At 44.6% G+C, this 20,785-nt stretch overlaps 1 protein-coding gene across 9 annotated transcripts in view; it reads left to right on the forward strand.

Moving 5' to 3' along the window:
- syne1b (spectrin repeat containing, nuclear envelope 1b) overlaps positions 1-20,785 on the forward strand; it is a 500,086-nt gene that overhangs the window by 313,763 nt on the left and 165,538 nt on the right. For all 9 annotated transcript variants that reach the window (XM_072265605.1, XM_072265607.1, XM_072265609.1 and 6 more), the window contains 5 exons: positions 276-431; positions 3,155-3,307; positions 10,283-10,465; positions 13,745-13,882; positions 16,196-16,381. In XM_072265605.1, the coding sequence (XP_072121706.1) occupies positions 276-431; positions 3,155-3,307; positions 10,283-10,465; positions 13,745-13,882; positions 16,196-16,381 (816 nt within the window). The remainder of the gene's footprint in view (positions 1-275; positions 432-3,154; positions 3,308-10,282; positions 10,466-13,744; positions 13,883-16,195; positions 16,382-20,785) is intronic.

Genomic DNA, 20,785 nt, shown 5'->3' on the forward strand with positions numbered 1-20,785 from the left:
TGGACCAGGACAGGCGTTGGTGATGTTTGCTCCCAGGAACTTGAAATTTAGAACCTATGCTCCAAACAGCTGAAGGATCTGCTACAAAGGTACTGGGTACAGGGCAAGAAGGCAAAAACTAAAAAAAAATGCAGAAATACCAGGGAATACAAAGTAGCAGGAAGACGTAGTGATTGAGAGACTGGAGAGGATGTGGTGTATAAGACCACAGAGAGTTTTTAATTGAAGTATTTGGGGTACTGTTCTTTTGCTGTAACACAGTATCTTGTGCTTAGGAACTGCATGGTGAGGTAGCTGCTCGACACCAGACGGTGGAACGGCTGGGAGATAGACAGCGAGACAAGTACCTGGAGTTGTACACCATCCTGCCCTCTGAGCTCTCCGAACAACTGGCTGAGGTCAGACTAGCCCTTGGAGCCATTGAGGAACAGGTAAAGTTGGCTTTGAGTACAATGTTCTTAAAGGACTCATCGACAACAAAAACAAAAGCACTGGAAGGAAACAGCCAGTCAGTATCTGCAGAAAGAGAAACCTGTAATGTATGGATCTATTTCTATTAGAGCAATGACTCTTCTTAGCACTACATATGGACTGAGAACTTACCTATGCACGTGGAACTGTTGTCTATGTATGCATACTGATATCTCTCTCTCACTATTTCATCCTTTCTTTCTATCATCTTCTCTCCATCATCCTTTTCCCTCCCACCTCTCCCCCTCCCCCCTCCTCTCCCCCTCCCCCTCCCCCCTCCTCTTCCCCTCCCCCTCCTCTCCCCCTCCCCCTCCTCTCCCCCTCCCCCCTCCTCTCCCCCTCCCCCTCTCCTCTCCCCCCTCTTGTGAATACACCAGTTAAAGCCATCTCCTGCATGCACGCTTTTATTTAATTGACATGTTCTTGCACAGACACAGCAAAACCAGTCAATGTTTTTAGTAAGGGGCCCTTCCTCATAATTGGGGGAAGTGTGAGGAGTGTTACTTCCCAAAACAGAGGTGGGGAGAGGCATGTGAAGTTGACAAAAGACAGTATGGAAATTGGATTCAAAGCAGAACCGGAGTGAGATGACTCACGGGCAGCCTTTGCACCCTGTTGAAGATTCTCACACACTCTGTCAACAGTATGCACCACTCTCAAGATATACTGCAGTAACTCAGCATGAATTCTTTGTAGACCCTTCTAAACATGTCACCTCCACCCTTCGCTCATTAATGGCAATGAGAACTCCACCACGTCACTGGTCATCTTTTGTTGCTAAGTTGTAATACTGTGATAAATGATCTAACCATATTTTAGGGAGATTTTTCACACCTTAGCAGACTCCAGTAGCTCGGGATGAAAGCTATTGATTCCTTTCCCTGAAGCCACTTGGGGATAAAAGTTGATCTTGCCAGCAATGTCCATTACCTAGAAATGACCTCTTCACCACCTATTTACTTACCTTTCTATGCATTTTGGAACCTTGTCTTCATTGCCTTCATCCAATAAGTTTATATAAATGGTTAAAGGTTGAAGACCCAGTACCAAACTCTATGATATACTACTTGTTCCATCTTGCCAACTAGGAAAAACCTCCATTTATGCCTACCTTTTGTTCCCTGTTAGCTAGCAAATCTTCATTCCATGCCAATGACTTGCCTTCTGCACAATGGACCTATATTTCCACAGTGACCTTTCACGAAACATCATGAATGCCCCTTTATCTGCAGCACCTGCCATTTCTTCTGAAAATCTCTAATAAAATGATCAAATTTTCACAAAACCACATGGACCTTGCCTAAGTGCTGCTATAGATTGTGGCTTTCAAAAAATATTGTCGTTCGTCGTTGGCATTCATCTGTCTAGAAGCACAATGGGTGATGATGATCATCATCACAAGGCTGGGTGGAAGGTATGGAGATCCTGAGATGCCCAGTTGTCAAAATCTCCCTCTCGGCCTCACCAGTGTAGTCCAAAGGAAAGCTTATGAAGCAATACGTTTGCCTCCAGCTTGGCTGGAGGAGCTGCTGGAGGGATGTTCAATGACGTCCAGCTGCCTTAGGGGCTCCACTCTGGATTTTCAGTCTGGGTTCACTCCTGTAACCTTCATCTCCCCCGAGGCTGCCCTCAAGGCAGTGGGGCTATTTACCCATAGCTGGGGATCTGGTTCATAAGCACCAGGACATGTCCACACTCTGGTGGGCCTGTGGTGTGCTACGTGTGCAGGGGCCAGACCTCCTCCCCGTCCTCTGTAGTTCAGCCTGAGTCCGAAAGCAGTTCAGTTTCAGTGTGTCGCCAGTGCGGAAACACTACATGAGGCTTGCTGTTGGAGAGGCGATGTAGTGCCAGGGAGAGACTTACGCACTCAGTTCTCCTTTTCGCAAGACCGCTAACCAGCGGTGGGAGCTGAAAGTGAGGGCAACAAGCACTACCCACGACACTACACTACCACACTGGACTCATCACAACACCCATTTTGACACCTTTCCAAAAACAATTGGATGATTATCTGATGGAAAATGGAGAGGAGGGGAGAGGGACTAACTAATTATCTTGTTTATGCAAATATTAAAGGACTCTGCACTGCCACTACAGGAAAGCAGCCATTCCATGGAACAAGATTCTTTCATTTGTCTAAGCTGAAAATGAAGCCTCCCTTTTTGCCCCCGCCAGATCTTCACAATCAGCTCAGAAAGAAAAGCGGGATTTGTAAAAATGGAACCTCCACCCACTCTTCCCAGTGGTTCCACTCTCCCACTGTTTCCATCGGCCCACCACCCCACACCTCTCTTATTTGGTTCCAAGCTCCACCTCCCCCTTCTATCAGATTCCATCATCTGCAGTCCTTTGCTGCCTCCACCTATCACCCCCCCCCCCCCCACAGCTTCTGGTAGTATTTTCACAATCCCTTCCTCCACCTGCCTATCACTCCTCCTCACCTGGATGAAGCTATTGCTTGCCAGTTCTTGATTCAACTCTTCCCTCCACCTGTTTTATATGGCCACCTCCCCTCTATAACAGGTCCAGGGTCTTGACTCAAAATGTTAACTATCCACTTCCCTCCACAGATGCTGCCTAATCTGCTGAGTTCCTCCGGCATCTTGTTCCTTTTTGTAAGATGCAAGGCTGATTTAGACCTTGTTAACTATGAGTCCCGATTCTCAGTGCTCTCTTTGTTTAGGTGAATGCAAAAGAAGGGGAGGCTGAACAAGTGCGGGCAGCGACGCTGGACTTCAACTGCAGAATGCAACAGATCTCCGATGGACTGCAAGACATTTCCAGGAAAATGAAAGAGAAAGGCACTGATATCGTACAAGCCAAAATAGAGCAGAAGGTGAGAGGGAAGAGTGCTGCTTTATTGCTTTTGATATTGGAGGCACTGAAAGCAAAGTTTGGTCTCTTTTGGTCTTTTGTTATGGCAGATATATTTTCATCTACCCACACAAAGGGATCTTGGTAAATGTACTCGGTTGCAATGCTGTGCTATCTTGTTCTCTGATCTCTAACTTTATTACTATCTGACATCAGGATGGGATATACTTCATACTTTATTGTCACCAAACAATTGATACTAGAATGTACAATCATCATAGCGATATTTGATTCTGCGCTTCCCACTCCCTGGATTACAAATCAATAGTAAATGTTAAAAATTTAAATTATAAATCAGAAATAGAAAATAGAAAAATGGTAAGTAAGGTAGTGCAAAAAAACCGAGATGCAGGTCCGGATATTTGGAGGGTATGGCCCAGATCCAGGTCAGGATCCGTTCAGCAGTCTTATCACAGTTGGAATGAAGCTGTTCCCAAATCTGGCCGTATGAGTCTTCAAGCTCCTGAGCCTTCTCCCGGAGGGAAGAGGGACGAAAAGTGTGTTGGCTGGGTGGGTCGTGTCCTTGATTATCCTGGCAGCACTGCTCCGACAGCATGCGGTGTAAAGTGAGTCCAAGGACGGAAGATTGCTTTGTGTGATGTGCTGCACCGTGTTCACGATCTTTTGCTGCTTCTCCCAGTCTTGGACAGGACAACTTCCATACCAGGTTGTGATGCACCCTAGAAGAATGCTTTCTACGGTGCATCTATAAAAATTAGTGAGGGTTTTAGGGGACAGGCCAAATTTCCTTAGCTTCCTCAGGAGGTAAAGGCGCTGGTGGGCCTTCTTGGCAGTGAACTCTGCTTGGTCGGTATGATATGTACAAGAAGGAAAGAATTTGAATAGGTACAGTGCCCTGTCACAATTTTAGAAGCATCAGCAGCAGAGTGAATTGCTTGAGGTGTAATACTTGTCACCTCCAGCCAATTTGGTCTCACAGACTGATGGAGCAATATTTTAACTCTGAATTTTGGTGAAGGGAGGGCTATGATTCACAAATCTGGTTCCTGTACTCACCTGCATCATCACTTCAAGAAATATGGCTTCATTTCAGCAGACCAATCAACAGATTTTGGCATTCCTGAATCCTCTCAACACTGGAAATGCCAGTCCAAATTATGTCGGCACTTGAGCCCACAACCTTGTGACTAGGTTTTAAAGGTGACCACATAGGGTTTGGACAGAGGTAAAGGCCCAACTTCACACCAGAAACATATCATGCCATGTGACATTGTGATCATGCTAAATAGATTAGACTTGTGACAGATCTGGTAACTTAAAACAGGACGTCCATGAGGCACAGCAACAGAAATGTACGACACCAAAATTGGCTTTTCTTTCACTCTACTGTTAACATCAGGCCATAGATCAACCCCTGTACAGTGGGGAGTACAGCATGGCAGACTGGGAGAAGCAGGAGGCATATCTTAAAAAAGGTGCCAGCATGGTGTATACCAAATCACAAACATGGTATACAACATGCAGCAAACTGAGTGAAGCCTTTCCACAAATGACAGGTCAGACCAAGGCTCTTGACAATGTTTAATTGACTGTTGTTCGATGTACGTATACTATATGCAACCTCAAGATTCGTTTCAGAAACAAAGGTTCTGAACTTAAAAAGGGGTAACTTTGAAGGTATGAGACGTGAATTAGCTAAGATAGACTGGCAAATGACACCTAAAGGATTGATGGTGGATTGCAAATGGATGAACTACAACAATTGTTCATCCCAGTTTGGCAAAAGAATAAATCAAGAAAGGTAGTGCACCCGTGGCTGACAAGAGAAATTAGGGATAGTATCAATTTCAAAGAAGCAGCATACAAATTAGCCAGAGAAAGTGGCTCACCTGAGGACTGGGAGAAATTCAGAGTTCAGCAGAGGAGGACAAAGGGCTTAATTAGGAAGGGGAAAAAAGATTATGAGAGAAAACTGGCAGGGAACATAAAAACTGACTGTAAAAGCTTTTATAGGTATGTAAAAAGGAAAAGACTGGTAAAGACAAATGTAGGTCCCCTACAGACAGAAACAGGTGAATTGATTATCGGGAGCAAGGACATGGCAGACCAAATGAATAATTACTTTGGTTCTGTCTTCACTAAGGAGGACATAAATAATCTTCCAGAAATAGTAGGGGACAGAGGGTCCAGTGAGATGGAGGAACTGAGCGAAATACTTGTTAGTAGGGAAGTGGTGTTAGGTAAATTGAAGGGATTGAAGGCAGATAAATCCCCAGGACCAGATGGTCTGCATCCTAGAGTGCTTAAGGAAGTAGCCCAAGAAATAGTGGATGCATTAGTGATAATTTTTGAAAACTCGTTAGATTCTGGACTAGTTCCTGAGGATTGGAGGGTGGCTGATGTAACCCCACTTTTTAAAAAAGGAGGGAGAGAGAAACCGGGGAATTATAGACCGGTTAGCCTAACATCGGTGGTGGGGAAACTGCTGGAGTCAGTTATCAAAGATGTGATAACAGCACATTTGGAAAGCGGTGAAATGATCGGACAAAGTCAACATGGATTTGTGAAGGGAAAGTCATGTCTGACGAATCTCATAGAATTTTTTGAGGATGTAACTAGTAGAGTGGATAGGGGAGAACCAGTGGATGTGGTATATTTGGATTTTCAGAAGGCTTTTGACAAGGTCCCACACAGGAGATTAGTGTGCAAACTTAAAGCACACGTTATTGGGGGTAAGGTATTGGTGTGGGTGGAGAGTTGGTTAGCAGACAGGAAGCAAAGAGTGGGAATAAACGGGACCTTTTCAGAATGGCAGGCGGTGACTAGTGGGGTACCACAAGGCTCAGTGCTGGGACCCCAGTTGTTTACAATATATATTAATGACTTGGATGAGGGAAATAAATGCAGCATCTCCAAGTTTGCGGATGACACGAAGCTGGGTGGCAGTGTTAGCTGTGAGGAGGATGTTAAGAGGATGCAGGGTGACTTGGATAGGTTGGGTGAGTGGGCAAATTCATGGCAGATGCAATTTAATGTGGATAAATGTGAAGTTATCCACTTTGGTGGCAAAAATAGGAAAACAGATTATTATCTGAATGGTGGCCGATTAGGAAAAGGGGAGGTGCAACGAGACCTGGGTGTCATTATACACCAGTCATTGAAAGTGGGCATGCAGGTACAGCAGGCGGTGAAAAAGGCGAATGGTATGCTGGCATTTATAGCGAGAGGATTTGAGTACAGGAGTAGGGAGGTACTACTGCAGTTGTACAAGGCCTTGGTGAGACCACACCTGGAGTATTGTGTGCAGTTTTGGTCCCCTAATCTGAGGAAAGACATCCTTGCCATAGAGGGAGTACAAAGAAGGTTCACCAGATTGATTCCTGGGATGGCAGGACCTTCATATGAAGAAAGACTGGATGAACTGGGCTTGTACTCGTTGGAATTTAGAAGATTGAGGGGGGATCTGATTGAAACGTATAAAATCCTAAAGGGATTGGACAGGCTAGATGCAGGAAGATTGTTCCCGATGTTGGGGAAGTCCAGAACGAGGGGTCACAGTTTGAGGATAAAGGGGAAGCCTTTTAGGACCGAGATTAGGAAAAACTTCTTCACTCAGAGAGTGGTGAATCTGTGGAATTCTCTGCCACAGGAAGCAGTTGAGGCCAGTTCATTGGCTATATTTAAGAGGGAGTTAGATATGGCCCTTGTGGCTACGGGGATCAGGGGGTATGGAGGGAAGGCTGGGGCGGGGTTCTGAGTTGGATGATCAGCCATGATCATAATAAATGGCGGTGCAGGCTCGAAGGGCCGAATGACCTACTCCTGCACCTATTTTCTATGTTTCTATGTTTCTGTGTTTCCTTACAGGCAGTCACAAAACAAAGGAACCCAATAGATCCACTAAAAAAAACAAAGACCGTCAAACACCCAAAGTGCAATAAAAAATAATGCAAACAATGGAAGTAAGCAAATAACATTCAGAACTGAAGTTCGTGAAAGTGAGCCACAGCCATGAAACCAGTCATCACTGTAGCCAGTTCAGGAACTCATTATTTGCAAGCCACATCCTCATTTCAACACAGAGATGAATAAACCTTGTGACCAGCAAGCTGAACACAGGCCCACCCTCGCTTCCAGCCCCAACACCTTGACTTTTTAAATCTGGCCCAGTACTTCAATCGGTCCAACATCAGCTTGTTTCTCTCTCTCTGACCTGGGCCCTGCCACCTCGATTCGGCCCATACCACAACCATCCTGCACCTTGGAGACTTCCGTTCACACCACAAAAATGGCAGGTTATGCAGGTGGACAGGAGGTCAAAGTGCATCAAGCGGTAAGCCCTCCAGTGGTTGGATCCGTACCTCCTTCACCTGGTTCATTTAATGCCTTTTCTGCATCACAAGTGCAGAGGTTGGGGTACTCGATGATTATTTGACATTCAGTTTCATTCTTAATTCCTCTGCAATTGAAGCAGTTTATGTCCGTAAATAGCAAGTAACTATCATGCAACAGAAGTATCAGGCAGTGGCGATCTCCGGCTAAAGAGAATTTGACCACTCATTGTTGACACTTAATGACACTCAAAAGCATTACCATCACTGATTCCCATATCACCAACATCCTGGGATCACATTGACTATAACTTCAACTAGACTGTTTCAAGATCAACTTCACAAACAAGAGAAAATCTGCAGACGCTGGAAGTCTAAGCAACACACACAAAGTGCTGGAGGAACTCAGCAGGCCAGGCAGCTTCAATGGAAAAGAGTACGGTCAACGATTTGGGTCGAAATCCTTCAGCAGACCCTTCGTCCTGCCAAAGGGTCTCAGCCTGAGACGTCGATAGTACTCTTTTGTGTGTGTTGTCAAGATCAGCTTCGAGACCGTGTATCCTGCAATGAGTAATTCACCTTGAAAGCAAAGTCCTGAAGATTAGGGAAAGGTTGAATAGGTTTGGACTTTATTCTCTGGAGTGTAGGAGAATGAGGGGAGATTTGATAGAGGTATACAAAATTATGAGGAATGTAGATAGGGTTAATGCAAGTCGGCTTTTTCCAGGGCGAAAAGTGAAATATTTAAGGAGGACAAGAGGGGGAGTTTCTTCATTTAGAGGGTGATGAGATTGTGGAACGAACTGCTGGCTGAAGTGGTGGATGCAGCTTTGATTTCAACATTCAACAATGGTTTGGATAAGTATATCATAGATGGGAGGGGTATGGAGGGCTATGGTCTAGGTGCAGGTTGATGGGACGAACTAGATGGGCTGAAGGACCTGTTTCTGTGCTATTGTGCTTTTCCCTCGCTGCAAGATGCCTTGCCTAAATGAGTGAAGCTGGAAAACACCCAAGAAACTCAGTGTGATCCACAACCTAGCAAATGATGAGGGTGATATTCCATACACTACTCTAATCATTAAATTCCAGCAGCACACCGCACTGTAGTTATTTGTCTCAAATACTCAGGCAACATCTCTCAAACTCCTGACCTTTCCCTGCAAAAGCAGGGAACACCAGCACCAAATCTCACTTCAAGTCACACACCACCTTGACATTTAAACACATTGCTATTCCTTCAACATCAGATGGATTTGAATCCACATATTTTCAATCCAACATCGCTTTACCAGAAGGACTGCAGCAAATCGAGAACCTAGTCTTGTCATTCTAAAAAAAAACGACTTTTTAAAAAGTGCAAGATGCTTTCATTCTAACAAAGTGTTTTTTTCAGAAAATGTCATTTTCATTTGACCTTTCATTAAAGTACAGTTGTCATTTTGAATGTTACGCATTTTAATGAGAATACGTTTGTTTATTCACTTCCCACGCAGTGGTGACTTTTCAGAAGATGGTAAGCTAATTGCAGCTCCATCGTCTGGATAGACCAAGAGATCTGTTTTTGTAGCCCATTGGTTCTGAAAAGAATGCAGGGCTTTAGCTGTCATTTGTCTGGCTTCCAGTCCTTTTAGGGGGTTTTCAGGATATGCGGTGAAGTAAAGATCTGGAAGTTCTCTAAAGGAGCAGCTGTCCATCTCATTAATTTCAGGATCTTTTCTGTCCACAATAATAAAATGAGCATTTATAATTCAAATTTAGTGCACTGTTCCCCTCAATCAAACGTTACTTTTCTCTCAACACCCCTTTCCCTTGGCGCCACACCTTGCTCATGCACAGTCTCCAGTTCATTGCCCTTTCCCAGCTTTGAGCCTGCTGTTGACTAATCAGTGATCTCTGCCACATTATCTTCCCACATCTTGTTTATGCCTGTTTACTAAGGCTATAACTATCTGAAAATCTACCCCAGGAAAAGAATATTACACAACTCCTGCCTAGCCTTAAGGACATTTTATGATCTACTTTTGGAATGTAAAAGTGTCATTGCAAAAAAAATGTTAAACTTAAGAACTGTGGCAAGATGAGGAATCTCTATACAATGTGCTATTGACTGAATAAATTATTGCAAATAACTTTATTTAAGTGGTAAAGAATGGCATCTTCCCTATATTTAATGAAGTTTACCCAAGGATCTTTGAAACTCCCCAGAGTGAGATGATATGTCATTGTTTAATGCCCCATCCAAAAACGAATACTACAAACAATACAGAACTGCACTGAAATATCACTCTAGATTAGGAGACACAAGAGAGACTGCAAATCCTGAGAACCTGGAACAATATTCACAAAACGCAGGTACAGCGGTACCTATGAAGGGAAGTGAGCAGCTGGCATTTCAGCTGTGGCCCTTTATCTTGACTTTGAGAGTTTTGTGTGAATCTAGATTACGTGGCAAAGCATTTTGTTCAGGTTTAGACCCACAATCTCTTCTCTGGTTCAGTATTGTAAGAATTCTCCCACTAAACCAGGAAACTGGCAACACAGCAGATTTGAGGCATGCAATTCAGACTTCAGCAGATTTGCAAAATGTGAACCTACTGTGGGACAGGACACAGTTTACCAAGGGTTTGTTACCTTTTTTGCAGAAACTTTGTGACAAGCTTGACAGCTGCAATGTGAAGCTTGTGGAACTGGATGCCACAATCCAGGATTTCACTGAGCAGAACCCTCAGCAGAGCAAGCGACTGACAGATGATATGACAAAACTGACCAGCCTGTATCAGCAGGTCTTTCGTGAGACCGAATACAGAGCCTCCAAACTCAACAAGGTAAGCAATGCCAACCCTGTACACGAATCAGCATTCGGCCTCTTACCAGCTTCACAGTGCAGTTTCAGATATTAGTTCAGTTGATTATCATGTACCTGCAAGCTAACTGTAAAGATGGGTTTATGAGCTGAAATTGAATAGCCTTGTATTTCCAAGAGAACAGAATATCAATGGGTGACTTTATTCAGTTGTTTAATGAGATTAAAAGAACCTATTGGGTAGTGAAGCAACACACATCAAAGTTGCTGGTGAACGCAGCAGGCCAGGCAGCATCTGTAGGAAGAGGTGCAGTCGATGTTTCAGGCCGAGACCCTTTGTCAGGACTAACTGAAGGAAGAGTGAGTAAGGGTATTGGGTAGTGAAAACTGTTTGTTCCATTGAGGAAATTGAAGACTATGGGGCATAACCTTAAAGTTATGAAAATGGGTTATTTGGGTAATGTCACAAAGCAACTCTTCACAGAAATCTGGAACTCTATCTTCCCAAGGTTGGGGCAAATCAAAGTTTCAAAATAGAGTTTGATATGGTAAATATATCGAAGGCCATGGAAGCAGGGCAAGTAATTAGATAGAGAGTCTTCATTAAATGGTGGAATAGTTCTGACCAGCTAAGGGGACCACTCCTGTCCCTATGATCCTTTCATCCCAATTTGTCCTGATCTGACACCTGTTTACTGCCATTCTAGCTCAGCCCATCCCTCCACACTCAGCGTGAAAGACTGAATCTCTCAGGGTTACAATCCTAGAAACTGTCACTATGTGTACTAATAAACACAAGAGATTCTGCAGATGCTGGGAATCCATAGCAACGCAGACAGAATGCTGGAGGAACTCAGCAGGACGAGCAGCACCTGCAGAGGGCAATAAATAGTCGATGTTAACAGGCCGAGACACTTCATCAGGACCTGAACCCAGAAGGGAGTTCTGATGAAGAATCTTGGCCCAAAACATTGACAGTTTATTCCTCTCCATCCTGACGAGGGGCCTCAGGCTGAAACATTGACTGTTTATTCCTCTCCATAAATACTGCCTGATCGGTTAAGTTCCTCCATCATTTTATTTTGTGTACGACCTGACCGACTTTCTGAGTGTCCAGTGATGCTGATGGAACCTTGCATCCACTGGGGTATATTTCAGGTTGTGTATCTATGAGTAATCCAGTCAATGTGATATTCCTGAAGGTCAAGAAACGATGAAGTGAATCAGCTGTTATGACCAATGCTTTCAGTGTGTGAGACCTTTTTGGTGGTAGATTCCCATCATATACAAGAACTGGTTAAAGGGTAAAGTTTGATTAAAGCTACACCCTAGGTATCAGTGAAAGTCAAGACATGAAAGGTCTGTTAAATCTGTGTTGCAAAATTCAGCTAAACAGATGTCATAGTCATCAACAAAAGGTGCATTCTAGAGTTAAGACATGAAAACACTGAACTACAAAGCTAGTGGAAGGTATAATAAAGTTAGTTGAAGGTATGCGAAAGAGCTAAATGAATATTACTAAGATTAGTTAATAGTAAAGTGAAAAGCTATGTTATGATACATTGTAACGACAGTTCAAACCACATTTCAAAGCTGTAGAATTGTGATGCTGAATTGGATTACAGACAGATTGAGTGACTGGGCATAAATCTTGCAAATGGAGTTTAACCTGGGGAAATGTGAGGTCAAGTGGAATGTTATCTAAGTGGAGAGAGAGAGGGAGACAAATGAGTGAACTTCAGAGGGATCCAGTGTTCTTGTATATGAATCACAAATAGATAACGCGCAGGTCCAACAAGTACTGTACATAAGAAGGCAAATGACCCTGTTGGCCTTTATTATGAAGCATTTGCTGTTTAAGAATAGGGAGTTTTTGTTAACACTTGTACAGGTTGTTGGTGAAGGACAGTTCTGGACCCTTTTTACCTAAAGAAGGATAGTGTCATGAAAGGCAGTCCAAAGGAGATTCACCATGCTAATTCCAGGGGTGGAGGGTTGTCCTATTGAAAGGGTAGGTAGTTTGGGTCTGTATTTCTTGGAGTGTAGAGATTGAATGGTAATTTTATTCAAACAAGGGTTGAGGTTGAGATGTTTTCGTTAGTGGGAGAGTCACAAACAAGGAGACATAGCTACAGATTAAGGGGTCAATGATTTAAAACTGAGGTACATGGAGATTTCTTCACTCACAGGGCAGTAAATCTCTAGAATTTCCTGCACCCCACCCCCAGTAGGGGCCAGATCATTGAGGTGGAGATGGATAAATGTTGGAAAGAATGAGGAATTGAGGGATATAGGACAGAAGAAGAGTTGAGACCTGAGCAGAAAGCCATGATCATATTGAACGGTAGACCTACTCCTGGTCCAGCTTTCTTGTGTAACACCTGGAAGTTTCACAGTCAAGCCCACATAAGTATTTGACCCTACCGTATATAACAGAGTAATAAGGCATGGTATTCAGGAACACTTGAGTCTTTGGACGGTGCTCTAAACTGAGATCCCTCTGCCCTCTTGAATGGATGTGAAAGATCCCATGGGCCATTTGAAATAGGCTCTTAGTAAATTCAATTATTTGTCACCTTTAAAGTCCCATTGTTCCTCATTGAAGGGAAAATGGGGAGTAGATTCTGAGTTGTAGTGGGATGGTTGGGAGTGGTGACCTAAACTGATATAATTTCTAATGTGTTAAATTATGTTCAAATTATGTGGCTTTTTCTGGTGGGGTTAAGTATAGATGGGGATAGCTCTAGAGATTGAAGTGAGTACTTTGGTATCAGAGAGCAGAAGTTTTAAAGGAAGCAATGTTATGCCTAAGGAAATGAAATCCAGAGTCACCAGAAACAGAGTAATTGCTTTGGTGTCTGGTACTCAGGTGGAGATATGGGCAGAGGCTGGTGATTTTTCTTAGATACCAGTGACTACTCCTGTTAATGGATGCGATGCCAGCACTCATTGCCTGGCTCTTAGAGGTGACGTCGTATTGAAACCAGACTACAATAAAGAGTTAGTACCTTCAGCAGAGGAGAGAGGACAGATAGAAAGAAAATGGAGACTGGAGAAACTTGCCTTATATTTTCTCTTGTGTTGGCATTTAACAGATTGCTGCTTCCAGTCAGGGTCAGCTTCCTTCCTCTCTCCAGCTTTTCTTTATCAGCGCCTATCTTCCAAATATTCCAACTCACTTAAAACTCTGCTGCTTTGTCACGTGCTTTACAGAATCCAGCTCATCATCATGTCTTGAGTATTGTGTTGGGCTCTCCTGAATATTGTTCTAAAATTCTCCCTGTCCTGTTGATCTCCACAGGCTGCTTCCCAACTGGAGGAATTCCATGAGATGTTGGACTTTGTACTGAAGTGGGTGGAGAAAGCGAAGAACCTGAACCACAGTGACATCATCTGGGAATCCGCAGCCCAGCTCAACGACCAGCTGATGTCCCACCAGGTTAGACACGTGCTCCTCTACGTGTTTTGTTTAATCCTGATGCAGGGTTTCAACCTGAAACATTGACAAATTCTTCCCCCACCCCAATTCATGCCTCTCACCAGCTGGGTTTCCCCAGTAGATCAATTGTTGCTCCAGATTCCAGTATCTGCAGTTGCTTGTGTCTCCTGGTTTTTATTACGACGGCTGCACACTGTTGCTAAGCTGGTAGCTACTTCGCAAGTTGTGGCTGCCCTGCCCAAGTCCGCAACTCTGCATTCCAGTCTACCCACAGTAACTTTTCATTCTTCTGCTTTTGAAAAATCTGTCGACCTCTGGCCTAAAAATACCCTGAGAGCTTGCTTCCCAGACCTCATGAAGAAGAGATTTCCAAAGGTTCCAAACCTTAGAAGAAAAATAGTACTTCATCTGTCTTAAATGACAATGATCCATGTTCTAAGTGCTTCTAAGAGGAGAAATATCTTGACCACATCCATCCTGTCAGGACTCCTCCGTGTATGAGTTGATTCTCCTCTGACTGTTGTAAACTCCAGTGGATATAAGCCAAGCCTGTACCATTGTTCCATGTGAGACAATCTGCACAATCCAGGAAAGATCTGGTATACCTCCCATGAACTGCTTTTGTTATCCTTCTCTGGGATGCCATTGATCACAAAATCATACCACATACCATTTCATACAAATATTGTCATCTACCCTATGGTTAATTTAGGAATCATACAGGGGAGATTTGTTCATTTATAAAATGTATACTGTATATTTTGTATACTATGGTTTCCTCATCTACAAGCACGAAAAGGAGTTTGAATAGCACACTTTAGCAAATCTTCTCGTCTCCACCAAAATAGATAACCTCTTAAGGCTGATTTATACTTGTGCGTACTAGCTTACGCCCTAGCCTACGCAAGTGGACTACACCGTTGTGAGCATTTATACTTGTGCATTGGTGTGTCTGCGTCACTCTGCAATTCACCGCCAAAACGCTAGTTGGCAGTGGGGTTTCTATGCCACTGTGTTGAGTTTCTTCGTGTTGAAACTCAACACGAAGAAACTCAAACTTCAAACAATGGTGACTGAAATTGAAGGAGGGTGAAATTTCTGTATGTACAGTGTCATGTCATTTAACAGAATCGGGAATTTTGAGCCAAAATCGATTTGTCGAAAAAATTCGACACGTACACGCATACGCACACACCTGCCCATGCAAGGCTTCATGGCCATGGTAGTCTTTCTCGGAGTAAACAAGTTTAAAGCAAGCGCCTTTTTCCGCAAAAGACTACGTTGCTGCAATGCGTAGTTACATTTTGGGAGAGGTGCGCTTTAGGTTACGGCGTAGGGTTCGCGGCTACGCTGTACCTACGGCGTACATTTGACGCAGATCTCCTTGCCCGAATCAAATGTTTATGTCCTGTTGCAAACACAGCTCATCAACCAAGTCCCGGTTGGTGACATTATTTTATAACCATCCTATGTCGTCCTTGAGCAGTAATAGCATCTACCCATGAGGCCCCACTTGAACCACTGAGCACGCCTGAGACCCGGACGTACAACTCTAACCTGATGCACAAATAGCCATTAGCAACAAGGAGACTGGGGACAATTAAAGGCAATTTCTTGCAACGGGGAGCAAAGTGGAAACTCTTTTAAGAGGCTGAATGGATGTAGGCAAGGGGGAGACTTAAGAGGCAAACATGGAAGGAGAAAAGAAGTAGAAGGGCCACATTAGCTAGGAGAAAGTTCAGGGAGGTCACTCAGCATTTATTTCCTCAGACAGAGTTGCTGATGCATGAGACCCCTGTGATGGGAAACGAGCAACTATTCCTACCTCTTCCATGGCATTACCCCCTTGACACAACATTGTCAAGCAACCTCAGGCTTCAGGGCACAGCTGACCACTGTGGGTGCCACCTCTCTGGTGGGAGGAGGTCCACACAGTCATGGTTTCTAAAGGATGATTTGGCTAATCACTGCTTAATGCACTTTTAGGATGTTAGTGCTGTTATCATGGTTAGTATGATCTGGCCATTTACTGCTTAATGCTCCATTAGGTTGCATTTCCTCTGCAGCAAGAGTGGCTGAATTCACATAATTTCAAGCAATAATTTATTGGCTTTAAGGAACTTCGGATATTCTGAGGTCAGGGTTAATATGTATAAATGTACACCTTTCTTTCACTGATCCTACTCATCATCATTAAACTTGCTGTCCTCTGCAGGACATGGCTGATTGATTGAAAGATGTAACACATTGGTTCTGGGATGCTCCAAAATGACCTGATGGCATGACAGTCTCTGCCATTTGTTCTCACTCTAGGCGACTCTGCGCGAGTCGGAGGAAATCCAGAGCGACCTGCAGGCCATGGGTGAGAAGTTGGACAGCATCAGTGATGTGTATCAGACGGCAGCCCTGTCTCAGCAAGTGAGCGATCTCCGCCAACAGACCGAGGAGCTCCAGCAACTTCTGCGAACTCGGCTGCAAAGCCTGCAAGATGCAGCCAAGGTAAGCCAGCCACCTGAGGCCCACCTAGTGAAATGAGAGCGTATGTGAGCAGGACCAGTTGTGGCTTCAACAAGGCTGCCTAGCTCAGTGGTGTGGTAAATAAACACTAAAGCAAGGGCGAAGTTTACACAGTCATAAAAAGATATTGAATTATGTTTCCACCAGGAAAAAAACCTCTACATTAATTCTTGAGGCTGAATTTAAGAATTGAGGTAAAATCATGTAAAGGGCTCCATAGAACGTCCAATACAAAGGGACCACTGTTTTGGTCAAACACTGTTTATATGCCACATAAGTCTTTACCCATTATATTTAATCTCACCTTATCAATGAATCCTTCAATTATTACTGGCTCAAGTATTTATATTTAACCTTCCTATATAGAGCTGTACTGTTTACCTCACCTTCTGGTAAAGGAGTTTCCTCTGAATTACATTTATTGGTGCTTGTCTTTCTCAGAAGATATTCATATGATTTATGCTGATGTTTCATTGATTGAGATCCTGTACTGATGTGGCAGAATCAAAATCTGTCATATGGAGGTGGCTGGGAATGGACCCAAGTGCAAGACACAGACACTGAAGGACTAGAGACAGGACTAGGATACAGGGTGAGAGCAAGGACATGGACACGAAAACCAGGAACCCGGAACAGGACTGGACAAGAGAGCTAGGAGCACGGGCTTGGACTCCAAGCCAGAGACTGGACAAGGACCCAGTACCTGGTTCTTGCCTCTGGCTCGGACCCCAGAACTGGGCAAGGACGAGGCTTGGCTGTCAGGCAGGACGAGGCTGGAGTCTTAAGGCTTGAGGCTAGAGGCTAGCGACTCGAGGCGAGGCTTGAGGCTAGGCAGGAGGCTGGAGTCTTCAGGCTTGAGGCTAGGCAGGAGGCTGGAGGCTTGAGGCTGGGCCGGAGGCTGGAGTCTTCAGGCTTGAGGCTAGGCAGGAGGCTGGAGTCTTCAGGCTTGAGGCTAGGCCGGAGGCTGGAGTCTTCAGGCTTGAGGCTAGGCCGGAGGCTGGAGTCTTCAGGCTGGAGGCTAGGCTTGGCAGGATGCTGGAGACTTGAGGCGAGGCTGGAGGCAGGAGACTTGAGGCGAGGCAAGGCTGGAGGCAGGAGACTGGAGACTGGAAGCTCCTCCTGGGCAGGGCGCGGATCTCCACCTGATGGAGGCAAGGGACAGGAAGGGACAGAACCAACCGTAGGTAATGGCAATACGGCCTGGCTTACCCAACGGAGGCAGGGGACAAGAAGGGACAGAACCAACTGCAGGTAATGGCAAGACGGCCTGGCTTACCCGATGGAGGCAAGGGACAGGAAAGGAGCTAGGTACGGGGTGGCTCCAGGACAAGACAGCAAGACAAGGCAAGGCTTCAGGCAATGCAAGGCAAGACAGAACTTCAGGTGAGGAGAGAGTTATCGGCAAGACAAGGCAGGGCTTCAGGCATTGCAAGGCAAAACGAGAACCTCAGGCGAGGTGAGAGTTACCAGCAAGGCTTCAGGTGAGGAAACAGAAGGCAGAGGAAGGGATACAAGGAGTAAGGACAAGAACAATCCAGGAGCCATGCCCTGGTCTCTGAAGGTATTTATGCAGCCAGCCCCAACGAGCATCAGCTGCCTCAATTAGAGCTCAACAAGAACAGAAACAGGGTAGACAGGAAAACCTGGAGCAAGGGTCGATGGACCGGACTGTGCACTGGAATACAGACTTCACGGACCGGACCATGACAAAATCAGGTTTAATATCACTGACGTATCTTGTGAAATTTGTTGTTTTGCAGCAGCAGTTTGTTGCAATACATAAAAAACTGTAAATTAAAATACAAAATATATATATGTAAAGATAAATTTAGATAAGTAATCCAACAAGAGAGTAAAAACAATGATGTAACGTTCAATGGTTGGTTCATTATCTGTTTAGAAATCTGATGGTGGAGGGATGAGCCTGTTCCTAAAATGTTCTCAGGCTCATGGACCTCTTCTTTGATGGTAACAATGAGAAGAGGGTGTATCCTGAGTGATGGGGGTCCTTAATGATGGATGCTGCCTTTTGAGGCATCTCCTTTTGAAGATGTCCTTGATGCTGGGGAGGCTGGTTGCCATGATGAGGCTGGCTGAGTTCACAACACTTGCTGCTTTTTCTGTCCTGTGCAACGACCCTTCCATACTAGACGGTGATGCAACCTGTTAGAATGCTCCCCGCAGTACATCTGTATAAATTTGCAAATCTTTGGTGGCATACCAAATCTCCCCGAAATCCTAATGAAATATAGCTGCCTTCTTTGTAATTGCATCAATGTGTTGGGCCAAGGGTAGATCCTCAGAGATGTTGACACCCAGGAAGTTGAAACTGCTCACTTAATCGACTGCAGATCCCTCAGTGAAGACTGGCATCTGTTCGCTTGACTTCCCTTCTTGATGTCCACAATCAGTTCCTTGGTCTTATTGACGAAGAGTGCGAGGTTGTTGTTGCGACACCACTCAACCAGCTGATCTATTTCACACCTGTACGCCTCCTCATCACCATCTGAGATTCTGCCAAAAACAGTTGCATCATTGGTAAATGTATAGTTGGAGTTTGAGGTGTTCCTAGCCAGGGTGTAGAGAGAGAGATTGTCCCATTGTTGTACATTTTGAGGATGTGATACCTTCAGAAAGAATATCAGTGTTGCCAAAGAAGGGAGCTGAGCTGCCACAAGTGAGACAGGTAACACTTGTCTTCCTTTCTCCCTGAGTCAGTTTCAGCTCCAGCTTTCACGAGACTAAACGTGGCACGTCAGAGAGAGCTATTTGGAACAGATGAACTTGAGGTGCAACACGTCCCTCTTCATCAAGGAGCCTTCTTGGACTCTAGTCAACATCCTTTATAGAATGTACAGTATGGTGCAAAAGTCGTAGGTACATATATACAGCTAGAGTGCCAAAGACCTTTGCACAGTACTCTATCTGTCAACATGGAGTGGAGAATGAGCTTATAAATCTGGCGGGAGCAATGGATGTTGGAAATGGTGAGGGGCATGGGACAGGTGGCAGGGAAGGAGTGCTGGTGGGGGAGGGGCATTGAGGTTGGGTTCAGACATACCCAGTCCTAAGAAACCAAGCAAGGTCGTTTGATTCCAAGCAATTGGTTTATTGATCATTACAAGATGTCTCTCTGGTGCTTTTGCTTCCTTCCCTCTTCCTTCCCCTTTTCCCAACCATGATTCCCCTCTCCCTGCCCCCTTCCCACTCTCAGTCCACAATAAAGACCCATATCAGAATCAGGTTTATTATCACTCACAAAGATAGGCAAAGGAGAATCAGTTGAGAATTGTGTATTGGATTTTCAGAAGGCCTTTGACAAGGTGAAATATATGAGACTGCTTAACAAGCTACGAGCCCATGGTAGTACAGGAGAGATTCCAGCATGGGTAAAGCAGTGGCTGACTGGCAGGAGGCAAACAGTGGGAATGAAGGGGGCCTTTTCTGGTTGGCTGCCAGTGAATAGTCATGTTCCAGAGGGGTTTGTGTTGAGACTGTTTCTTTTTATGTTATATTTTAATGATTCAGATGATGGAATTGATGGCTTTGTTGGTTGCAAAGTTTGCAGATGATATGAAGATGGGGGGGTGTCAAGTAGTTTTGAGAAGTAGAGAGGCAATAGAAGGACTTAGACAGATTAGGAGAATGGGCAAAGAAGTGGCAGATGGAATACAGTGTCGGGAAATGTATGGAGAGAAATACAAAAACTGAGGGGCAAAGGGACTTGCGAGTCTTTGTGCAGGATTCCCTAAAGGTTAATTTGCAGGTTGAGTCTGTGGTGAGAAAGGCAAATGCAGTGTTAGCATTCATTTCAAGGGGACTAGAATATAAAAGCAAGGATGTAATGTTGAGTCTTTTCAAGCACTGGTGAGGCCTCACTTGCAGTATTGTGAGCAGCTTTGGGCCCCTTATCTTAGAAAGGGTGCACCAAAACTGGAAGAGGTTCAAAGGAGGTTCACAAAACTGATTTCAAGTTTGAATGGCTTATTCACATGAAGAACATTTGATGGCTCTGGGCCTGTATTCTGCAGAATTCAGAAGAATGAGGGGCGACCCCATTGAAACCTACTTGATAGAGTGGATGTGGAGAGGATGTTTCCTATGTTGAGAGAGATTAAGACTAGAGGACACAGCCTCAGAATAGAGGGGCGTCCTTTAAGTACAGAATTTCTTTAGCCAGTGAGTAGTGAATCCGCGGAATTCGTTGCCACAGCTAGCTGTGGAGGCCAAGCCCTTATGTATATTTAAGGTAGAGGTTGATAGATTCTTGACTGGTCAGGGCATGAAGGGATACGGGGAGAAGGCAGGAGACTGGGGCTGAGAGGAAAATTGGATCAGCCATGATGAAATGGCAGAGCAGACTTGATGGGCCAAATGGCCTAATTC

The sequence above is a fragment of the Mobula birostris genome, chromosome 8 (genome assembly GCF_030028105.1).
Source record: "Mobula birostris isolate sMobBir1 chromosome 8, sMobBir1.hap1, whole genome shotgun sequence".
Classification (NCBI taxonomy): Eukaryota; Metazoa; Chordata; class Chondrichthyes; order Myliobatiformes; family Myliobatidae; genus Mobula; species Mobula birostris.